General features: G+C 41.5%; 1 protein-coding gene across 2 annotated transcripts in view; it reads left to right on the top strand.

The window, feature by feature from the left end:
- The window catches only part of anks6 (ankyrin repeat and sterile alpha motif domain containing 6), a 48,317-nt gene that overhangs the window by 14,079 nt on the left and 14,192 nt on the right, over positions 1 to 20,046 (top strand). For both annotated transcript variants that reach the window (XR_015078532.1, XM_085989062.1), the window contains exons 4-10: positions 534 to 640; positions 2,863 to 3,008; positions 5,338 to 5,566; positions 10,388 to 10,437; positions 11,645 to 11,848; positions 13,056 to 13,233; positions 19,707 to 19,876. Coding sequence is in view for 1 of the 2 variants with exons in the window: in XM_085989062.1 (XP_085845188.1) it covers positions 534 to 640; positions 2,863 to 3,008; positions 5,338 to 5,566; positions 10,388 to 10,437; positions 11,645 to 11,848; positions 13,056 to 13,233; positions 19,707 to 19,876 (1,084 nt within the window). In the remaining variant the exon portion in view is untranslated. The remainder of the gene's footprint in view (positions 1 to 533; positions 641 to 2,862; positions 3,009 to 5,337; positions 5,567 to 10,387; positions 10,438 to 11,644; positions 11,849 to 13,055; positions 13,234 to 19,706; positions 19,877 to 20,046) is intronic.

Raw genomic sequence — 20,046 nt, 5'->3', positions numbered from 1 at the left:
AACCAACTTTCATTTTAATATATCTATTAATTTCATATTTCTGCCGATATTCTGCTTGAGGAAGTTGTAGGAACCCCTAATTAAATTTTGCATTAATGAAGCTTCAGCAAGGGCCAGGATGAGTGCTTTTTTAAAATTAAGTTTGACTGTAGGGAACAAGTGTATGCTTTTGGTTCAGCGTTAATTTGTTTAGTTAGCCTTTGCCAGCTAGAAAGATTTGGCTTTTCTATCACTAAATCCAAAGTTACTGGTAGTACTGTTACAGCTCTACATCTTTCTACATTATTCAATACTGCAATATTCAGTGCTTGGTGTGTTTGTGCATGGGTTTCTCCAATGTCGAGAGTTTGAGATCATGAGGATTCTATGATAAATATACCTCCTTGAACTTTCATATTGTAAAATCACAAGTTGGTCTATTTGAATACTGAGAAGGAAAGACTTTCATTCCCTTATTTTGATATACTGTAGTTTAGGATATTTGCAGAGTGACAATATAATGCAGTATTTTTTTTTTACACTTGGTTTTTAAGGAGTAAAGATGTTGTGAAGTACTTGTTGAATCAAGGAGCAGATGTCAACCTCCGTGCCAAAAATGGAGTAACTGCATTTGATCTTGTAATGCTGCTAAATGATCCAGGTAAATTGAACAAAGACCTAGATGTTCACTGTAAATTGTACAACATAATTTTAAGCTAGTTATAACAATGAGCAACATTGAATAATTTCTCTCTCTTTGGTTTTGTATAGATTGTTACTATTATCCACAACAACAATCACCGTTATTTATATTGTTTGCCTAATAGTAAAATCTATTCAAAACCAACAACATAGAGAAGTGATTTAATATTAGCCAAATGTTGCACATTTTGTTATAACTGCCTTACAATTATGAATGCAAAGCGCTGACCGACACCAAGCAGTTTTGTTATAACTGCCGTACAATTATGAACGCAAAGCGCTGACCGACACCAAGCGTGAGAAAACAAAGTGATTATTTGCACAGTGTTTTTTGACACCCTCTGCGCGCCTGTTTGGTACTGCGCATGTGCACTCGATCCGGTCGTGCGTGCGCAGTCCTCCAAGGGGACCAATCAGCAATCCGGCCTTGTCATCCAAGGGGACCAATCAGAACTTTGGTGTTGCAAATAGACACGTCCGAGAGAAAAAGGAGCAGGTGATGCAAAAGCATGGTCGTAGAAAGGGTTTTAAGAAAGCCTTTGAAGAGATATGGCAAAGCGGAGAGCCATGGTTTGGAGATCCCCAAGTGTTTACAGGGGTATTACTGGTGTTTAATTGAGTGAAACCACTCCACTTACCAGCACAGTATACAGCTAGGCCACCCTATCGGGGCATTGGCTTACAGGTTATCTGGAGCTGAGTGGGAACAATCCTGATCCTGAGCAACAGCCTACTCTAGTTTCCATTAGTGATCTAGGCTAGTGGGTCAATCATCAACACTGTCCTGGCTCAGGTATTGGATCACCAAGTCAACCACAGAAAATTGGCTTGGATATGACCTTCCACTGCCAGGTGTGCCACCTTGACCTCGAAGAAGCTCCACATATATCTTTCCCCTACTGTCCCATCCCCCCAGGCAATCCGAGAAGAATACTCATTAGTGGGCTGTTAAAGACATGAACTATATCTAGGCTGAAGCTGTTACTCACCTGGACCCCCAGGTATCTGGGCATAACTAAATGACTCAATAATTAGAGCAAATGCTTCTTTGTATCCTCGTCCAGATCTCCTCTTCAACCTCTTAGCACTCACTACCATGTCTCACTAGCTCATTGTTCAAAATGTTAGGTGAAGTGCAGTCGATTCACATGCAAGTCTTCCATTAATGCACCATCATATGTGATGCTGCAGTGCTTTCAGAAATGCCTGGAACAGACACTCCCTGTCTTTGCCATATTATTTAATTCCACACGTCATTGATGGATATTGTAAATGGGAGATGACAATCGACAAGATTGCCTCACTTCTGTTTCAAGAGAGATGGGCTCAGTGAGTCTCTCGTCTACCCATACACTTACCTTTAGAGCTGGTGTATGTATCCCAGATAAAATCCAGGATTTGGCTGTGCATTCACATAGCATGAGGGCTATACAAGGCACTGGGTCAAAAGTCTTTGAAAATTGAGGAAAGCAGTGCAAATATAGTGTAGAAGTCCAGTATAGCTTGATGAGGACGAGGTGATGGGAGTGTTGGAGAGGTGTGACTTAGAAGTTGTAATTTTTGACAGCGGGGAAACTAGTAAGGAGAGCCTTCAAAAAGTCTGGCCTTGCAGTGACGAGCCTCAACGCACTGCTTGATTTTCATCCCGCCTTCCTCCCCCCACCCTTTCCCACATCCAATCAGTCACCAAGGCTGTTTTCTTCCATCTCCACAGTAATGCCTGTTGCTTGCCCTACTCCTCACTGATGCCAAAACTCTAGTTCATGCCTTCATTGGCCAATTAAGTTTTAGCCAACCAACAAAAAAAATAGACCTATATATGGTTAGAACATTGTCACTTCACCCTAAGATCCAAGTTCAGATCTAGCCTAGTGTAATTGCATTGAACTATTTCCCTTTAGTTTACTAACTTGTCAATGTTGGTTAAATATGCAAAAACAAACCATTTTCTGCTGTAGTGAAGGATGCTTTTGTGTGATTGAGGCCATAACAACAGTGGTGTTGAATGCTGCTTAACATGGCTCCTTACCTTTGCTATTCATAAACTAGAGGTGTGTAGCGCTCCCCCCCCCCCCCCCCCCCCCCCAGAAAAGCTCTAATTTTGTAGCAGTCTCTATCTTTTACAGAGAGTGATCAAAAACTTTTTTTTGGTAAAATTTTAACCTTTTTACTGTCCATTAGATACAGAACTTGTGCGGCTTCTGGCGTCTGTCTGCATGCAAGTAGATAAAGAGAAGAGCAAACCAAAATCCAAGACGATGCCTCGTTCAAAAAGTAAACTGTCTTTAAACATTCCTGTGCCTCCAGAAGACAAGGGGGGATTAAAGGTATCATTATTGTTTGATCCAAGTTTTTTCTGTGGTGGCATTGTTTTGTAAGTTTTAAGATGTGGTGCTTTAAAAAGAAACTCCTTTTCCTTGGCTCACCCTGGTTTCATTAACTAGCCAGACATAGAGGATGATGGTGTTTTCTTGCTTTGCAGATGCTTATGGTCCTCTATGACATGGAATTGATTGTGTATACTAATTTTAATATAATCTCCCATGGTGTCATTTTGTTATTATAAAAGAACTGACTTGCCACAAGTGCATTATAACACACTATTCTGCTATGGTTGAGTTCTGTTTACCTTGGCCTAATCCTTTAAGGTCACAGTTTAATTATGGTGAGTGGTCACTCCAGATGTTAGTGATTAATTGCTGTCTCTAAGGGTGGTTTGCAGATTGACAGCTGCCTATAAATCTCTGGTTTCTCCCCTTGGAGAGGTCAAGTTATCAAGCTCGGAGGAAGCCAGCAGGAAATGAACAGCTTTAGCTTTCTCTAATACTTTTTAAATTTTAAGCTAGTTGTTTATTGGTAGTTTCCTTCTCTGTCCAGTTGTGATTTCATCCATGTTCAGCAAAAAGCCAGGAAGCCATTATTAAGGCTGTGTAGGTAACTAGTTTTTTTACATAAACTTGGCCCCTGCATTTTCCTTGTTTTTTTTTACACAATTGAACCACATTGCCACTTGCTCCCCATCCCCTGGATAAAAGAATGATGCAGCCATGTGATTCCAGGCTGCCCATTCCCCTCGTTGCGTGCACAGATTGACTTGTTCCCTTTACATAACACAGTTACACAACTTTTATCTGTCTGCAGTGGGTAAGGAACACACTTTGGTTCTTGGAAAATGATAAAGCATATATCTCAAACTTCTTTCCAAATCTTTTCAGCTACCATATGCACCCTTCCCCCAAATCAAAGGCATCATACCTTAAAGCATGCACCTCTTTTATAAAAAAAAATCACATGGCCATTGGCCAAAAAAAATCATTATTACCTGAAGTAACTACTATCAAAATCATGTACTAAATAGAAAGCAATGAAAAACAGTTCCATTTAGTAGACAGATTGCAAAGCTTCTTACTAGCGGTAACCAAGCACCATAATATCACTGAAGTTACTCTTTCCAACCAAGCAATCTGGAAACAACAACTACAGCAAAACAAACCAATCAAATTGCTCAAATAATTCCTAATTATTATCAGCTGCCATTTTCCTCCTCACACAGCTAAGTGTATACAGCTAACAATAACTTGCATAATCTGATAAGCACATAAACACAATTTATCCCTTAAGCAAGAAGTTTCTCCAACATAGGCCTGCTCTTCTGTCTTGAGGCCTGGGGCTTGAGTTAAAAATGTCATTTGTCCTTTGATGTTGGAGATTTTTAGACGCAGTGAACAAATTCTGTCTGAGATGTGTTGTAGTTCTATTGTAGACCCACTGCATTGCACAGCCCATATCACTTGACAGCCAGGTAACAAAGGACATGGGAGTTGTAGCCCGTTAACAAATTCTGTTTGTGTGTATGTGAGAGAGGGTGTATACATTGAGTTTTTTTTCTGCTCCTGTGGAACTTGGGGTACAGTGACATCAATGCTGTATGCCAATAAAAAAAAAAATTGGTTGAAATTGTTGAAGACAGATGGAAATTCTGAACTAAAGGTGTATGGGCTGATGTTTTTTTGTGTGTATTGCTGAGGGAACTTGTGTTTCTGCCTGGGCTCGAGGGATGTTTGAGGCACTTTGCTTCCAAACTTCAAATCCACTGAGAACCGAAGGGAAGAAAAAATACCTTTTTTTTGTAATGTAAGTAATGGCAGGCTTTGGGGCGGGAGAAGGATTTAGAATCGTAAGTGGATACAGCTTGTGTTCTATTGATCTACCAATGGTTCCTAATGAAGCATACCCCAGAAAGATTAATGAAGACAAACTGGTAGATGCAGTCACCCATCATATAGCTCTAACATAGGAACTGCTGAAAATTATTTGAGTGGCATTTTCGCTAGGGGGCACTATTGGCAAAATGCACCTAAAATGTGCACTGCTGGCTTTGCCAAGCTGAAGTTTCCACAAACTCATTAGCATAAGCCCGAACATTTAATCTCCAAAAAATCAGCGCAATTAAGCATCGTAATCGATTCGTGACTGGAAAATGGCAACCTCCAGCATCACGTGGGATTCCCAAGAACGGAGCCATTCTTCAGCTTTTTAAACAAATTGATCTGCAGCAGAGCAGATCAATTGACTGATTTATTGCTCTTGGTCTTTTTGATTGGCTTCAATTGACTGCTGGTCACTTGAAATAATCGTTTTCTCTATTCTGTGTAGTCTTGGTGGAACAGAATGTCCAACAGATTCCGTAAACTGAAACTGACTAGGACACTCCGACATGGCTTTTCCACAAACCGGCTTGCCCCTTTTCCAGATGAACCTGAAGTGGGACTGGATTCAACAATGAAAGCCAGCCTGAAGGATGGCTGGAATCATTCAGCAGTGATGATGTCTACGGCCAATACTGATTCATCTATGGCTTGGACATCAAAAAACATGGACAGTGGTGAGGAAATTTGTTTTGAAAATGAACATTTTTATATTGCCTGAAAAATAAACAACAAAACTGCAATTTGTAATTAAATTAATCTTTAATTATACACTTAAAACCTGTGTATCGCAATTAATTAAAACTAACAATAACATGGTATTAAAGCTGTTACAGGCTTAAGTACCTGTTCCATGAAATGTATGGGTTACCTGTTAAGTTTTTGAGAATCAAGTTGCTCTGCGTCTTATCCAAGGGTTGCATTCACAAATCCATGTTCTTGCACTTCCCATGTCGTGCCGAACTTTTTCACCCAGTGGGTAGGAGTTATGCTGTAAGTTGCTGGGGATGGTCATTGAAACAGGCAATATGAATGGATTTAGGAGACAATGGATGTGTTTCTTGAGAGAAAATTAATTGAGGGGTGTGGTGAGAAGGTGGGTGGATGGGATTGATGAAAAGAGATGACTTGTTGGCCCAAATGGCCCTTTTCTGTTTCTAAAAAAAAATGTTGTTTTCTTGTTTCCCTTCCCACCCTATCCTGGGACTCCATGTTCATGTTTGTTTTGGAGCCCTTGCCTAAAGTTACTGAGTGAATATGAGAACTAGGTGGTACATTGAGTTTACGCAATATTACTTCACCTCTGAAATTTGGGTTTGAATCTCACCCAAACTGGTGGAATATTCTCTCTTCCACCTCTCCTCCCACCACACTAGCTTCAAGGTCCGAAGCAAAGTACTTCGACAGCATGAATTTGCCACATCTTGGCAAATGTGACCTATAAAGCCAGGACAGATTGAACACCAGTGCTTTGCCTGGTTGAGAGGCCCCTGAGGTACATATTGGGCTGGATATTCCGGTCCCTACGGGTGTGTACGCGCTGTGTACTCACCCGTAGGGACATTGGAAATGCCGGTTTCAGGTACGCACTGCGCATGCGCTGGAAACCGGCATTTCTGATCTGTCAAGAAAGCTCTCGACAGATCCTCTGGCTGCCCTGGAGCAGGGTCTCTGCGGGTGGAGTGTTCTGTTTTTTGGAGACCCTCCACCCGCAGAAAACACTTACAATTCTTGCGCCTGGTAAAAGCAGGCACAAGGCCTGCTTTTACCAGGATAAGAGTTGGAAAAAGTAAAAAAAATAAATTTTTTTCCATTGATTTATCATTTAAAAATACTTTAAAGAAAGGTAAGTTTATTTTTAGCCCTGTTAAAAACTTTATTTTTTTTTCCAAAATTTAAATCTTTGTTTAAAATAGTTAATTTATGTAATTTAGTCATTTTAAAAATGTGATGGTTTTTTAAAATTTATTTGAAGTTTTACTATGTTTTTGGGGGTGATCTCTATTCATATTTGACAGGTCTTCCTGTCAAATGTATGAATGGAGATTCCCTTCTCTGATTGGCTCCCCATGGCCCACGTGATCCATGGGGCGCGGCGAACCGCCTGTGCCTCTGGGATACGTGGGCCCTGCGCTCCGGCAGTACTACTGATTTAAGAAGAAACAAACATTACCTACCCTGTTGAATTGTCTTCATTTTCCAATGATGCATCCTCTGTACATAATGTTCTCACACAACCATTCCCCATGGTCTTGCTAGGTAATGGCATACATTGTCAGCACTAGGCAAAGTGAACTGCTGCTCTGTTGTGTGTTCAGCACTTGTATACCATGTGGGAGCTGAAAGAACTGTACAGTGGTTGAAATAATATAAATGATTGAAATTTTTATTTTAATTCGTTTGTGGGATGTGGGTGTCGCTGGCAAGGCCAGCATTTATTACCCATTCCTAATTGCCCTTGAGAAGGTGGTGGTGAGCCGCCGCCTTGAACCGCTGCAGTCCGTGTGGTGAAGGTACTCCCACAGTGCTGTTAGGTAGGGAGTTCCAGGATTTTGACCCAGCGACTATGAAGGAACGGCGATATACTTCTAAGTCAGGATGGTGTGTGATTTGGAGGTGGTGGTGCTCCCATGCGCCTGCTGCCCTTGTCCTTCTAGGTGGAAGAGGTCGTGGGTTTGGGAGGTGCTGCCGAAAAAGCTTTGGTAAGTTGCTGCAGTGCATCTTGCAGATGATACACACTGCAGCTACGGTACGCCGGTGGTGGAGGGAGTGAATGTTTAAGGTGGTGGATGGGGTGCCAATCAAGTGGGCTGCTTTGTCCTGGATGGTGTCGAGCTTCTTGAGTGTTGTTGGAGCTGCACTCATCCAGGCAAGTGGAGAGTATTCCATCACACTCCTTACTTGTACCTTGTAGATGGTAGAAAGGCTTTGGGGAGTCAGGTGGGACACTCGCCGCAGAATACCTAGCCTCTGACCTGCTCTTGTTGCCACAGTATTTATGTGGCTGGTCCAGTTAAGTTTCTGGTCAATGGTGACCCCCCAGGATGTCGATGGTGGGGGATTCGGTGATGGTAATGCCATTGAATGTCAAGGGGCAGTGATTAGACTCTCACTTGTTGGAGATGGTCATTGCCTGGCACTTCTGTGGCGCGAATGTTACCTGCCACTTATCAGCCTAAGCCTGAATGTCGTCCAGGTCTTCTTGCATGCGGGCATGGACTGCTTCATTATCTGAATAGTTGTGAATGGCACTGAACACGGCGGTCATCAGTGAACATCCCCATTTCTGACCTTATGTTGGAGGGAAGTTAATTGATGAAGCATCTGAAGATGGTTGGGCCTAGGACACTGCCCTGAGGAAATCCTTCAGCGATGTCCTGGGGCTGTGATGATTGACCTTCAATCACCACAAACATCTTCCTTTGTGCTAGGTATGACTCCAACCGGTGGAGAGCTTTCCCCCTGATTCCCATTGACTTCAGTTTTACTAGGGCTCCTTCATGCCACACTCGGTCAAATGCTGCCTAGGGCAGTCACTCTCACCTCACCTCTAGAATTCAGCTCCTTGGTCCATGTTTGGACCAAGGCTGTAATGAGGTCGGGAGCCGAGTGGTCTTGGCGGAAACCAAACTGGGCATCAATGAGCAGGTTATTGGTGAGCAAGTGCTGCTTGATAGCACTGTCGATGACACCTTCCATTACTTTGCTGTATCCAGTGCGTTCAGCCGTTTCTTGATATCATGTGGAGTGAATCGAATTGACTGAAGACTGGCTTCTGTGATGGTGGCCGAAGTAGGCTAATATGGATCTTCCACTCAGCACTTCTGGCTGAAGATGGTTGCAAACGCTTCAGCCTTGTCTTCTGGACTCGCATGCTGGGCTCCACCATCATTGAGGATGAGGATATTCATGGAGCCTCCTTCTCCTATTAGTTGTTTAATGGTCCACCACCATTCACAACTGGATGTGGCAGGACTGCAGAGCTTTGATCTGATCCGTTGATTGTGGGATTGTTTAGCCCTGTCTAAAGCATGCTGCTTCTGCTTTTTAGCATGCACATAGTCCTGTGTTGCAGCTTCCCCAGGTTGGCACCTCATTTTTAGGTACGCCTAGTGCTGCTCCGGGCATGCTCAGTCATTGAACCAGGGTTGGTCCCCTGGCTTACTGGTAATGTTAGTGAGGGATATGCCGGGCCATGAGGTTACAGATTGTGGTGGAATACAATTCTGCGGCTGCTGATGGCCCACAGCGCCTCATGGATGCCCAGTTTTGAGCTGCTAGATCTGTTCTGAATCTATCCTATTTAGCATGGTGGTAGTGCCACACAGCACGATGGAGGGTGTCCTCAGTGTGAAGACGGGACTTTGTCTCCACAGTGGTGGTCACTGCTACCAATGTTGTCATGGACAGATGCATCTGTGACAGGTAGATTGGTGAGGACGAGGTCAAGTAGGTTTTTCTCTCATGTTGGTTCTCTCACCACCTGTCGCAGGCCCAGACTGGCAGCGATGTCCTTCAGGACTTGGCCAGTTCGGTCAGTAGTGGTGCTACCGAGCCACTTTTGGTGATGGACATTGAAGTCCCCCACCCAGAGTATATTCTGTGCCCTTGCTACTCTCCGTGCTTCTTCCAAGTGGTGTTCAACATGGAGGACTACTGATTCATCAGCTGAGTGAGGGCGGTAGGTGGTAATCAGCAGGAGGTTTCCTTGCCCATGCTTGACCTGAAGCCATGACACTTCATGGGGTCCGGAGTCAATGTTGAGGACTCCCAGGGCCACTCCTTCCCGATTGTATACCACTGTGCCGCCACCCTTGGTGGATCTGTTCTGCCGGTGGGACAGGACATACCCAGGGATGGTGATGGAGGTGTATGGGACATTCACTGAAAGGTATGATTCTGTGAGTATGACTATGTCAGACTGTTGCTTGACTAATCTGTGGGACAGCTCTCCCAATTTTGGCACAAGTCCCCAGATGTTGATGAGGAGGACTTTGCCGGGTCAACTGGGTTGGGTGTGCCGTTGCCGTGTCTGTAGCCAGTGCCGAGGTCGATGCCGGGTGGTCCGGTTTCATTCTTATTATTTTGTTTCGTAGCGGTTTGTTACAACTGAGTGGCTGCTAAGCCATTTCAGAGGGCAGTTATGAGTCAACCACATTGCTGTGGGTCTGGAATCGCCTGTAGGCCAGACCAAATTATTTAATTAACTGAATTGAAATTCCCCAGCTGCTGTGATGGGATTTGAACTGATGTCTTTGGATCGTTAGCCCAGGCCTCGGGATTAGTAGCCTAGTGAGATTACCACTATGCTACTGTTCGCGGTAAACATTATATGGGGATAGATTTCCTATTAATATTTCTAATAACTATACCTTGTATCTGTTTTGATTTTGACTAGATAACCGGTTGTAGAATAAACTAAGTACCAGAGTAACCAATATCAAACTTAACACAATTCAACATGTGTGTATTTTGTTTTGTTTAAATCTACTTTATAGGACTTGGCCATACTGGTGCAGAAAAAGATGACATTCTTCTCACCACTATGGTAGGCTATGAATTTGTATCTGGGGTAATGGTTCGTTCCACTAATCATGTATTTGTGAAATCCAAGTTGAAATTTTCAGGGATGATATAACTGTTGCTTATCACACTGTACATTATAAAAATTAATATATAGGACTGACTACAAGAAAATCACTCACTTTGGATGATGCCATATTGAAGCTGGCAAGTAAATGAGATTTTTTCCCCCCAAATTTATAGTTGAATCTTATTGCTTTTCGAGGTGAAGGATATTAGTGCTGCTAATAGAATCATTTCAGAGATTTTCTTCTCCCAATTGGTTATGCTTGATACCAAAACTCTTCATACTGTTGCCCAACATGCTCTTTTGTCCCAACTTCAGAAGACTTCCCACACTGCATTGTTGTGACAGTGTCCATTTCCCATATTAGTTATCCTTGTGGATTTCCTGAATGAGATTGCTAGTTTAGTGAAATGTGTCTATGGCACTGGAACCTATGTTGAGACTATCCAAAATCAGAGATCTTAAATCTGTTTTTCTGAATTGAATTTATGCCCAGGTTTCTCTTTCTAAATTGAGAAATCAATGTAAAGGACCAAGACCCATAGGTTATGACAATGTCAAGTTAGAAGAGAGTAAGAGAGATGACCTGGTGATCCAGGAAGTAGTGATTGATTGACACTAAGCCAGGGTTTAAAAGCCTGAAGGTTTTAGAAGGAGGGGAAAACTGAGAGGAGGTAAGAAGTTCCACAATTTGGGCTACTGGGAAAGAATGAAGTGGATTACGAGATTCTGTCATGAGTCTTGATTTTAATGTGGTGAAATTGCAGGGAAGAAGAGGAGGAATTGAGAAGGAGCAGGAGAGAAAAATCCAACAAGTGAAAGGACTGTCTGCTAAATCATGACTACACTGAGTCCCTCAAAAGAGATTATGTTGGGATCTCCTGCTATCCGTTATTCTCCATACAACTTGGTTTTTTAGTAAAGGATAAACTCATTTGATTAAAATTAAAATTACCATGACTGGATTTCCATAATTTCTATTTGGTAAATGCACTGTTCAAATGGGGATGCAAGGAATTGTAGACCAAGCATTGTCAAGTGTGTGTTTTGGATCTTTAATGTACACTTATAACTAATGTAAAATGCATACAGTCGATTTCAGAAGGTGATTTAAAGCTGTAAAAGTATTTGTTGTGCTTTTGTTTAAGACATCCTTCTATTTCAGTTGAGAAATGGTGCACCCTTCACTCGTCTTCCCAGTGACAAGCTGAAAGCTGTTATTCCTCCATTTTTGCCTCCATCAAACTTTGAACTATGGAGCTCTGACAGGACACGAATGAACAAAGAGGGCAAAATGGAGCATACTGGGCTATCTATGCCCCGCAGGCTTGCAAAACCCAACTTCAACAGCAGCGGAAATTCTGACATAGTAAGATTCTTTTAATGTTTTATTAAGCTGTAACACATTTGTCTGTGGGAAAAGCCTTCCAGTAGGTAGTAATGGATGTTGCAGCAAGTTTGAGTAGATAGAGACTTCAGCATGTACAAGTAACATTAAATATTTTCTTGCATTAATGGAAGTATCCTAACTGAGGACAAATAACACTGTTGAGAGCAGGGAACTGACTTCACAGAAACGGTCAGTCTGTGCATCATTAAAATTTGCACTTAAAATATTTACATGTAATTTACTGAATCGAACATGGGATAAACTGGATATTTGACCAAGAATCATGCAAAATGACTTGTATTCCACTCGTGAGTTACTTTGAAAACTCGAGTGACCAAGCTGGGAGTGAATGCCAGTCACTAACTCAAATCTTGTGGCTCATGTTGAACTTCGGTTTTGTGGGCAACTATATAAATATTTCCATATTGCTATATTTTGATTTATTGATCGCCACTCAAGTTTCACAGTAAGTTTCTTCACTTCTCCAGCTTTTAATTAAAAAAACATAAAACTTATGTTTGAAGCCCCAAACGTCCGATGTAGTAAACTGAATATTCTGCCTGTCACAAGTAGTTTTCTTTTAGAAAATTAGCTGTAATTCACTTGTAACTTTAAATGCTCTCAAATATTTTGGTGAGAAACTGAATATTCCTCAGAGTATTTTTCTGGTGTAGCCAAAATGCTTACATGGTTTAATCAAATGCTGTTGTACATGTATGTTTATTAACTTTACAAACTAGACATAGTACACAGTTGATAGCTGTAAAGTATTTCAAGACCGTCAAAAGGTGAGATATAATTCAACTATAGGCTAGAAATTATGGTTGCGTGTTGGAAGATAAATGCTTAATGTATTCGTATCACATTCTTGTATTTTAACAAGTTATTTAAGACAGACGAATATCGTTTGAACAAGTTTGCCTATTAGCATTGACCGTAATTTCTAACCTCATATTTTTGTTAAAATCTGAAAGCTAGTTATCTGCACTTTAAAACCTGCACAGCTCGTTATATTGTCACTTGATATACTCGGGCATCCTAATTCATAAACATTTTGGGGGGAAGGTTCTTTTTTCCCCAAAATGATTTTTATTCTGATGGAATTGAATTTTTAGAATAAATAAAAATGTGTACAGTAAATGTTACAAACAGTTAGATTGATTTATCATTTACTTATTTATTTCAGACCTCTGTCAGCAGGATGGGGAGATCGATTAAACTTCCTCCTATTCCAAATCTTACCAGGAGCCCAGCTTCTCCTCCAAACTCTGGACATTTCAATTATTCCCCACATTCCTCTGGTGGATCTAATGGAGTGGCTGGCATCAGTAGACATTGCATCAGTGAACCACATAACCGCTCAGGTCTGAGGGGTATCTCGTCCGCTTCTTTAAAAGCCGTTTTGTGCCTACATTAGTGCCTTCTAGTGGTCAGTGTGGATAGTGAATCTGATCAGATTAAATTGAATCTAGCAGTTTGAGCTCAGCACTCAATCTTTTGTTTTTAAGAGATGCAGGTCATTTCGGGTCAATTTTTGTACTTGTCAGGGTGGACAACATTTCAGTGCTTTAGTGTAGACTTCTATATCCAGAAAAATCATGGAATCTTACAGGGCAGAAGGAGGCCATTCAGCTCATCGTGCCTCTGCCAACTTTTTGAAAGAGTTATCCAATTAATCCCATTCCCCTGACTTTTCCCCATAGCCCTGCTATATATATATTTTTTAAATCTCATCTTGCCTCTGATTCTTTTGCCAATTATCTTAAATCTGTGTCCTCTGGTTACTGACCTGCCTGCCAGTGGAAACAGTTTCTCCTTCTTTACTCTATCAAAACCCCTCATAATTTTGAACACCTCTATTAAATCTCTCCTTAACCTTCTCTACTCTAAGGAGAACAACCCAGCTTCTCTAGTTTCTGCACATAACTGAAGTAAATTATTTTTAAGTGTGTCCAGTGGATGGAGCTTCTATAATGTAATTTTACTATATAAAATATTTATTGTTAAGGTGACTACATTGCAGTATGCTTTTTAAAAGTCTAGCTTGAAGTTCCACAGTTATATGCATTTATTTAGAATATACATGGAACAGTATCCACTACATATGGTACATTGTAATATTAAAAACAATTTGGTTAGAAAAATGTTATTGTAAATACGGTAGTATAGCAGTTTAGGATTGTGTTAAAATGTACAATGAAATTAGCCTTGTAAAGTAAGTTTGAACCATTTACAGTTTACTCTTGATTCAAAGTTGCATAATTCAAATCTGATTCAATTTATTTAAGCACTAAATTCACATTGTGTTATTTATGCATCCTAATTTAAATTATTGAATAATTTTTTTTTAGCACAAATTTGATTGAATTATCAGAAGTACACTGTAGTTTAGAGGTTCACGCATATGGTTTAACAGAATAGCTTCCACATAATGCATATACTTGGGGAGTGAGTTATGGAGGGGTAATTCCATTTGAGTTTTTAAGAGCATTCATAAGTAGCTTTGTGATGGCATGAAACATTTTGTAATTTTTTGACATTCGCTATATACTGCAGAATATGGGTTGGCCATCCACAGTGTTAGCGGGCAAAATTGCAAGAGAAGATGTCAACATGTTTTTGAGATTGGGATTTTGCCTATGACTTGCCTCTTCCTGAACAATGTAAAGGGTGCATTCCAAGGGAAGATATTTGTCATTCTGCATTTGTCAATTTTTGTGAAAGTTTTCTGCAGGTATCTAGCCAAGTCGCTGGGTTCAGTGCATTATTAATACAAATATAAAGACTTGATAAATTGTGGCGCTTTTGTTAGAACAATGGTCATTACAGGCAAAGTGTTTAAAATTATTAAAGGATGGACAAGCTAGATATAAGCATATCATTTCCAGTAGTTGAGAGGCCATAAATATAAAGTTAAATGTAAGAGATTTAGAACAGAGGGCAACAGAAATGTCTTTACACATGTTTTGTTGGCCAGAGCATACTGCTCTAAGTACAGCTGGTTTTATATTTCAGACTTCTCCCAGGAACTGCAGGCTTCAAATGTCCTCTGATGAAAAGGCTTCTTAAATGAGTAAGAAACATAGAAGATAGGAGCAGGAGTAGGCCATTCGGCCCCTCGAGCCTGTTCCGCCATTTAATGAGATCGTGGCTGATCATCCAAATTCAGTACCCTGTCCCTGCTTTCTTCCCAGATCCCTTTAGCCTTAAGAAATATATCTAACTCTTTCTTGAATATATTTAATGAATTGGCCTCAACTGCCTTGTGTGGTAGAGAATTCCATATCGCCACTCTCTGGGTGAAGAAATTCCTCCTCATCTCCGTCCTAAATGGCTTACCCCTTATCCTTAGACTGTGACCCCTGGTTCTGGACTCCCCCGCCATCGGGAACATCCTTCCTGCATCTAGTCTGTCTCGTCCTGTTAGAATTTTATAAGTTTCAATGAGATCCCATCTCATTCTTCTAACCTCTAGCGAATATAAGCCTAATCAACCCAATCTCTCTTGATACATCATTCCTACCATCCCCGGTATCAGTCTGGTGAATCTTCGCTGCCCTCCCTCCATGGTAAGAACATCCTTCCTCAGATAAGGTGACCAAAATTGCACACAGTACTCAAGGTGTGGTCTCACCAAGGCCCTGTACAACTGCAGCAAGACATCCTTGCTCCTGTACTCGAATCCTCTCGCTATGAAGGCCAACATACCATTTGCCGCCTTAACCGCCTGCTGCACCTACATGCTTACCTTCAGCGACTGGTGCACAAGGACACCCAGGTCTCGTTGCACTGCCCCATTTTCCAATCTATTGCCGTTCAGATAATAATCTGCCTTCCTGTTTTTGCCACCAAAGTGGATAGCCTCTCATTTATCCACATTATACTGCATCTGCCCAATCATACTGGAGTTTCTCTGCATCCTCCTCACAGCACACACGCCCACCCAGCTTTGTGTTGTCTGCAAACTTGGGAGATATTACATCTAGTTCCCTCGTCTAGATCATTAATATATATTGTGAATAACTGGGGTCCTAGCACCGATCCCTGCAGTACCCCACTAGTCACTGCCTGCCACTCGGAAAAAGACCCGTTTATTCCAACTCTCTGCTTCCTGTCTGCCAACCAGTTCTCTATCCAAGTCAGTACCTTACCCCCAATCCCATGTGCTTTAACTTTGCACGCTAATCTCTTATGCGGGACCTTATCGAAAGCCTTCTGAAAGTCCAAATACACCACATCCCCTGGTTCTCCCTTATCTATTCTACCAGTTACATCCTCAAAAAATTCCAGTAGATTAGTCGAGCATGATTTACCTTTTGTAAATCCATGTTGACTTTGTCCGATCCTGTCGCTGTTTTCCAAGTGCTCTGCTATTACATCTTTTATAATGGACTCTAGCATTTGCCCCACTACCAATGTCAGGCTTACCGGTCTATAATTCCCCGTTTTCTCACTACCACCTTTTTTAAATAGTGGGGTTACATTAGCTACCCTCCAATCCATGGGAACTGTTCCAGAGTATAGAATTTTGGAAGATGACCAGCAATGCATCTACTATTTCTAGGGTCACTTCCTTAAGTACCCTAGGATGTAGATTATCAGGCCCTGGGGATTTATCGGCCTTCAATCCCGTCAATTTCCCTAACACCATTTCCCTACAAATTCTGATTTCATTCAATTCCTCCCTCTCATTAGACCCTATGTTCCCCGACATCTCTGGAAGGTTATTTGTGTCCCCCTTTGTGAAGACAGAACCAAAGTATGTATTTAATTGGTCAGCCATTTCTTTGTTCCCCATTATAAATTCCCCTGATTCTGACTGCAAGGGACCTACGCTTGACTTCTCCAATCTTTTTCTCTTCACATATCTATAGAAGCTTTTACAGTCAGTTTTTATGTTCCCTGCAAGCTGACTCTCCTATTCTATTTTCCCCCTCTTAATTAATCCCTTTGTCCTCCTTTGCTGAATCCTAAACTGCTCCTAATCCTCAGGTTTGCTGCTTTTTCTGGCCAATTTATATGACCTCTCCTTGGATCTTATGCTATCCCTAATTTCCCTTGTTGGCCATGGTTGAGTCACCTTTTTTGTTTTTTTATGCCAAACGGATCAACAAATTCTGTAATTCATCCATGCGATCTTTAAATGTTTGCCATTGCCTATCCACCGTCAACCCTTTAAGTAACGTTCCCCAATCAATCCTAGCCAACTCGCGCCTCATACCATCGTAGTTTCCTTTATTTAAATTCACGACCCTAGTCTCTGAGTCAACTACTTCACTCTCCATCTTACTGAAGAATTCTATATTATGATCGCTCCTCCCCAAAGGGCCTCGCACAACAACATTGCTAATTAATCCTTTCTCATTACATAATACCCAGTCTAAGATGGCCTGATCTCTAGTTGGTTCCTTGACATATTGGTCCAGGAAACCATCCCGTATACACTCTAGGAATTCCTCCTCCACAGTATTGTTATTAATTTGGTTAGCCCAGTCTATATGTAGGTTAAAGTCACCCATGATAACTGCTGTGCCCTTATTGCACGTGTCTCTAATTTCCCGTTTAATGCCATCCCCAACCTCTGCATTACTGTTTGGGGGTCTGTATATAACTCCCACTAAAGTTTTCTGCCCCTTGGTATTTCTCCGCTCTACCCATACAGATTCCACATCATCAGAGCTAATATCCTTCCTTACTATTGTGTTAATCTCTTTAACCAGCAATGTTACCCCACCTCCTTTTCGCCTGTCCTTCCTGAATATTGAATACCCCTGGATGTTGAATTCGCAGCCTTGGTCACCCTGGAGCCATGTCTCCGTAATTCCAATTACATCATATCCGTTTACATCTATTTGCGCAGCTAATACATCCACCTTATTATGAATGCAAAGTGGAACTAATTGATGGTTTTGAGCACCACCAGTGGAGCATTATGGCTGTTCTAAGCATAGATCCTAGGGACAGATCCAGTTCCTATGGGACTTGGGTACTCATTGATAGGTCAAGGCAGATTAGCTCTGGTGTCTCTGCACCAGGGCCCAAGCATCTAGGCTTACTTAAGTAAGTGGTGAGGGGCTGGTGGTCGTAAAAAATTGCATTAAAATTCTGGCCTTGCCATTTAGTCCCATCAGAGATTTGGATGAAGCTTGACTATTGCTGTTCCTTGTCTAATTGGAAGATCAGACCACCTATCACCAGGGGCAACCCTTTGCACTTTTTACTGCAAAGCTTCTGTAATTCAGAGCGTTGTGAATCGGAGCCCAGGTCGGTTACCCATGTTTACAGTCGATCCGCAGTCTGCTTGTCTTTGACATTGATGGAGGTTTTTTTCAGGAAGGAAGTGGATTTTACTTGCGTTATGTTCATTATATAAAACTTTCTACCAAGGTGGTCAGAATGATGGGCGTAATAGAATCGGTATTACTACAAAGTCAATGGCTGGATACTTGAATAAGATACAAATGAATAAAGCACCTAGGCTGGGCTGAATTCACCCTAGGGTTCTTGGTGCACGTGATGGGCCAGCAGAACCATAAGGCTCAAATGTTTAGGGATTTCTCAGATAAATGGATTATCAGAAAGACTGCAGAAAGGAATCTATAGGGAATCAGGGGAACCATAGACCAGTTCTTCTTCTGTCAATACTGGGGAAAATTTTAGAATCAATTGGAAGGATAGCTGGTGGAACATTTAAGGTGATACAAACCAATTGGTTAGAGCTGACATGGATTTGTGAAAGGAAAGTCCTGTCAGAGCAATTTAATAGATTTATTTTGATAAAGTAGCTAAGAGGTAGATAGTTGTTCACTTGGACTTTTAGTGATATCTTTGAAGTGTGTCATACAGATGTCACCAAGTAGCATCAGGTAGATGAGGAAGAGGAAGAAGCCAAGGAACAGAAGTTAGTTGGATCAGAATGGAACCATGTGAGGACAGTCTAATGAAGCTGGATGACAGGAGAGGTGTTGGAGGAGGATGGTATGGTGAACCATGATGGGATAATGTCACAGCTAGAGAGGATATTGTTGGTGACTTGGTTAGAGCTGTTTCATTGTAATGAGAAGTTTGGAAGCAAGACTGGAGGTATTCAAGCAGGAAGTTATGGGAGAGATGGAGCTGGGAGGTGACGACACGTTCAAGCAGAGGAAAGTGAGTTTGGAGGCATAAGGAAGGAGAATACGCAGCGGAGGCAAGTACAAGGATGGTCTTGATCTCTAACTAAGAAATCCATGAGCTCTTTGTACTTGGTGTTTAAAGTGAGGTGATCAAAGGAGAATGGTTTAAGGAGGTGGTTGGTCATGACAGCATGAGGTTATTCATCAAATTAATAAAGCTAGGATGCAGAAGATCAATTTGGTACAGGACATCAGAATAAGGTGTCAGTGTAAGCTGAAAAGGGTTACATTTCTTAAAACAACATACTAAGGGAAGTTGTAGGGGCAAGTTTCTTGGATCTTTTCAAGGCCATGTTGGAGTAATTTCTTGAAATGAAGCACACAATCAGTTACAATTGTTAGGACAGCTATAAGATGGACTAGATGGACTAGCGGTCTTTTCCAGCCGTGGGAGCATGGGGAAAATAGGCAATCTGCTTCCGGGGCTCCATTAGTGTCACTCTCAGGCTGCTGGAAGTCATGAGCATAGGCCAATGGCTGCTCACCATTCAGCTATCCCTCTACTTGCGCTCAGTGGCTTTCTGCACAACATGGCTGAGATTGGGATTTAGTTGAGTAAAGGATGTTTCTGTAACCTTCTACTCAGTAACTCCTTCTTACCAGCAATTTAGGAATTTAACCATAAAAATGTATGTAAATTTTCTTTTTTTTTACATTTATAGGAGGAAGTTCAGATAGTGTCCTGTCGCAAATTGCAGCCCAAAGGCGAAAAGCAGCAGGTTTACCTGAATTAAAAACAAACCGGTCTGAGATTGTGCCTCAACCAACTCCTGTGGAAACCAGCCTTCCTGAACTGCCAGCCTCGCCAACTGTGGGTAACTGCATTGTTCAGGTAACTTTTTGTAGTCTTGGCTTAAAATCAGTTATAAAATCTGTCATAGAACTAGTTCAGACTAGACTGATTGTCACAGCTGCAATTTAGTCTTGGGGAATTGTGAAGACGATAATTTGAATGGTGCAACGTTTGGTCTTATTTGCAATAGCAATAAAGGCCATACTCTG

Source organism: Somniosus microcephalus, chromosome 5 (genome assembly GCF_052327205.1).
Source record: "Somniosus microcephalus isolate GS21.2 chromosome 5, FLI_Smic_1.0, whole genome shotgun sequence".
Lineage (NCBI taxonomy): Eukaryota > Metazoa > Chordata > Chondrichthyes > Squaliformes > Somniosidae > Somniosus > Somniosus microcephalus.
This window is presented reverse-complemented; position numbering and strand designations above follow the sequence as displayed.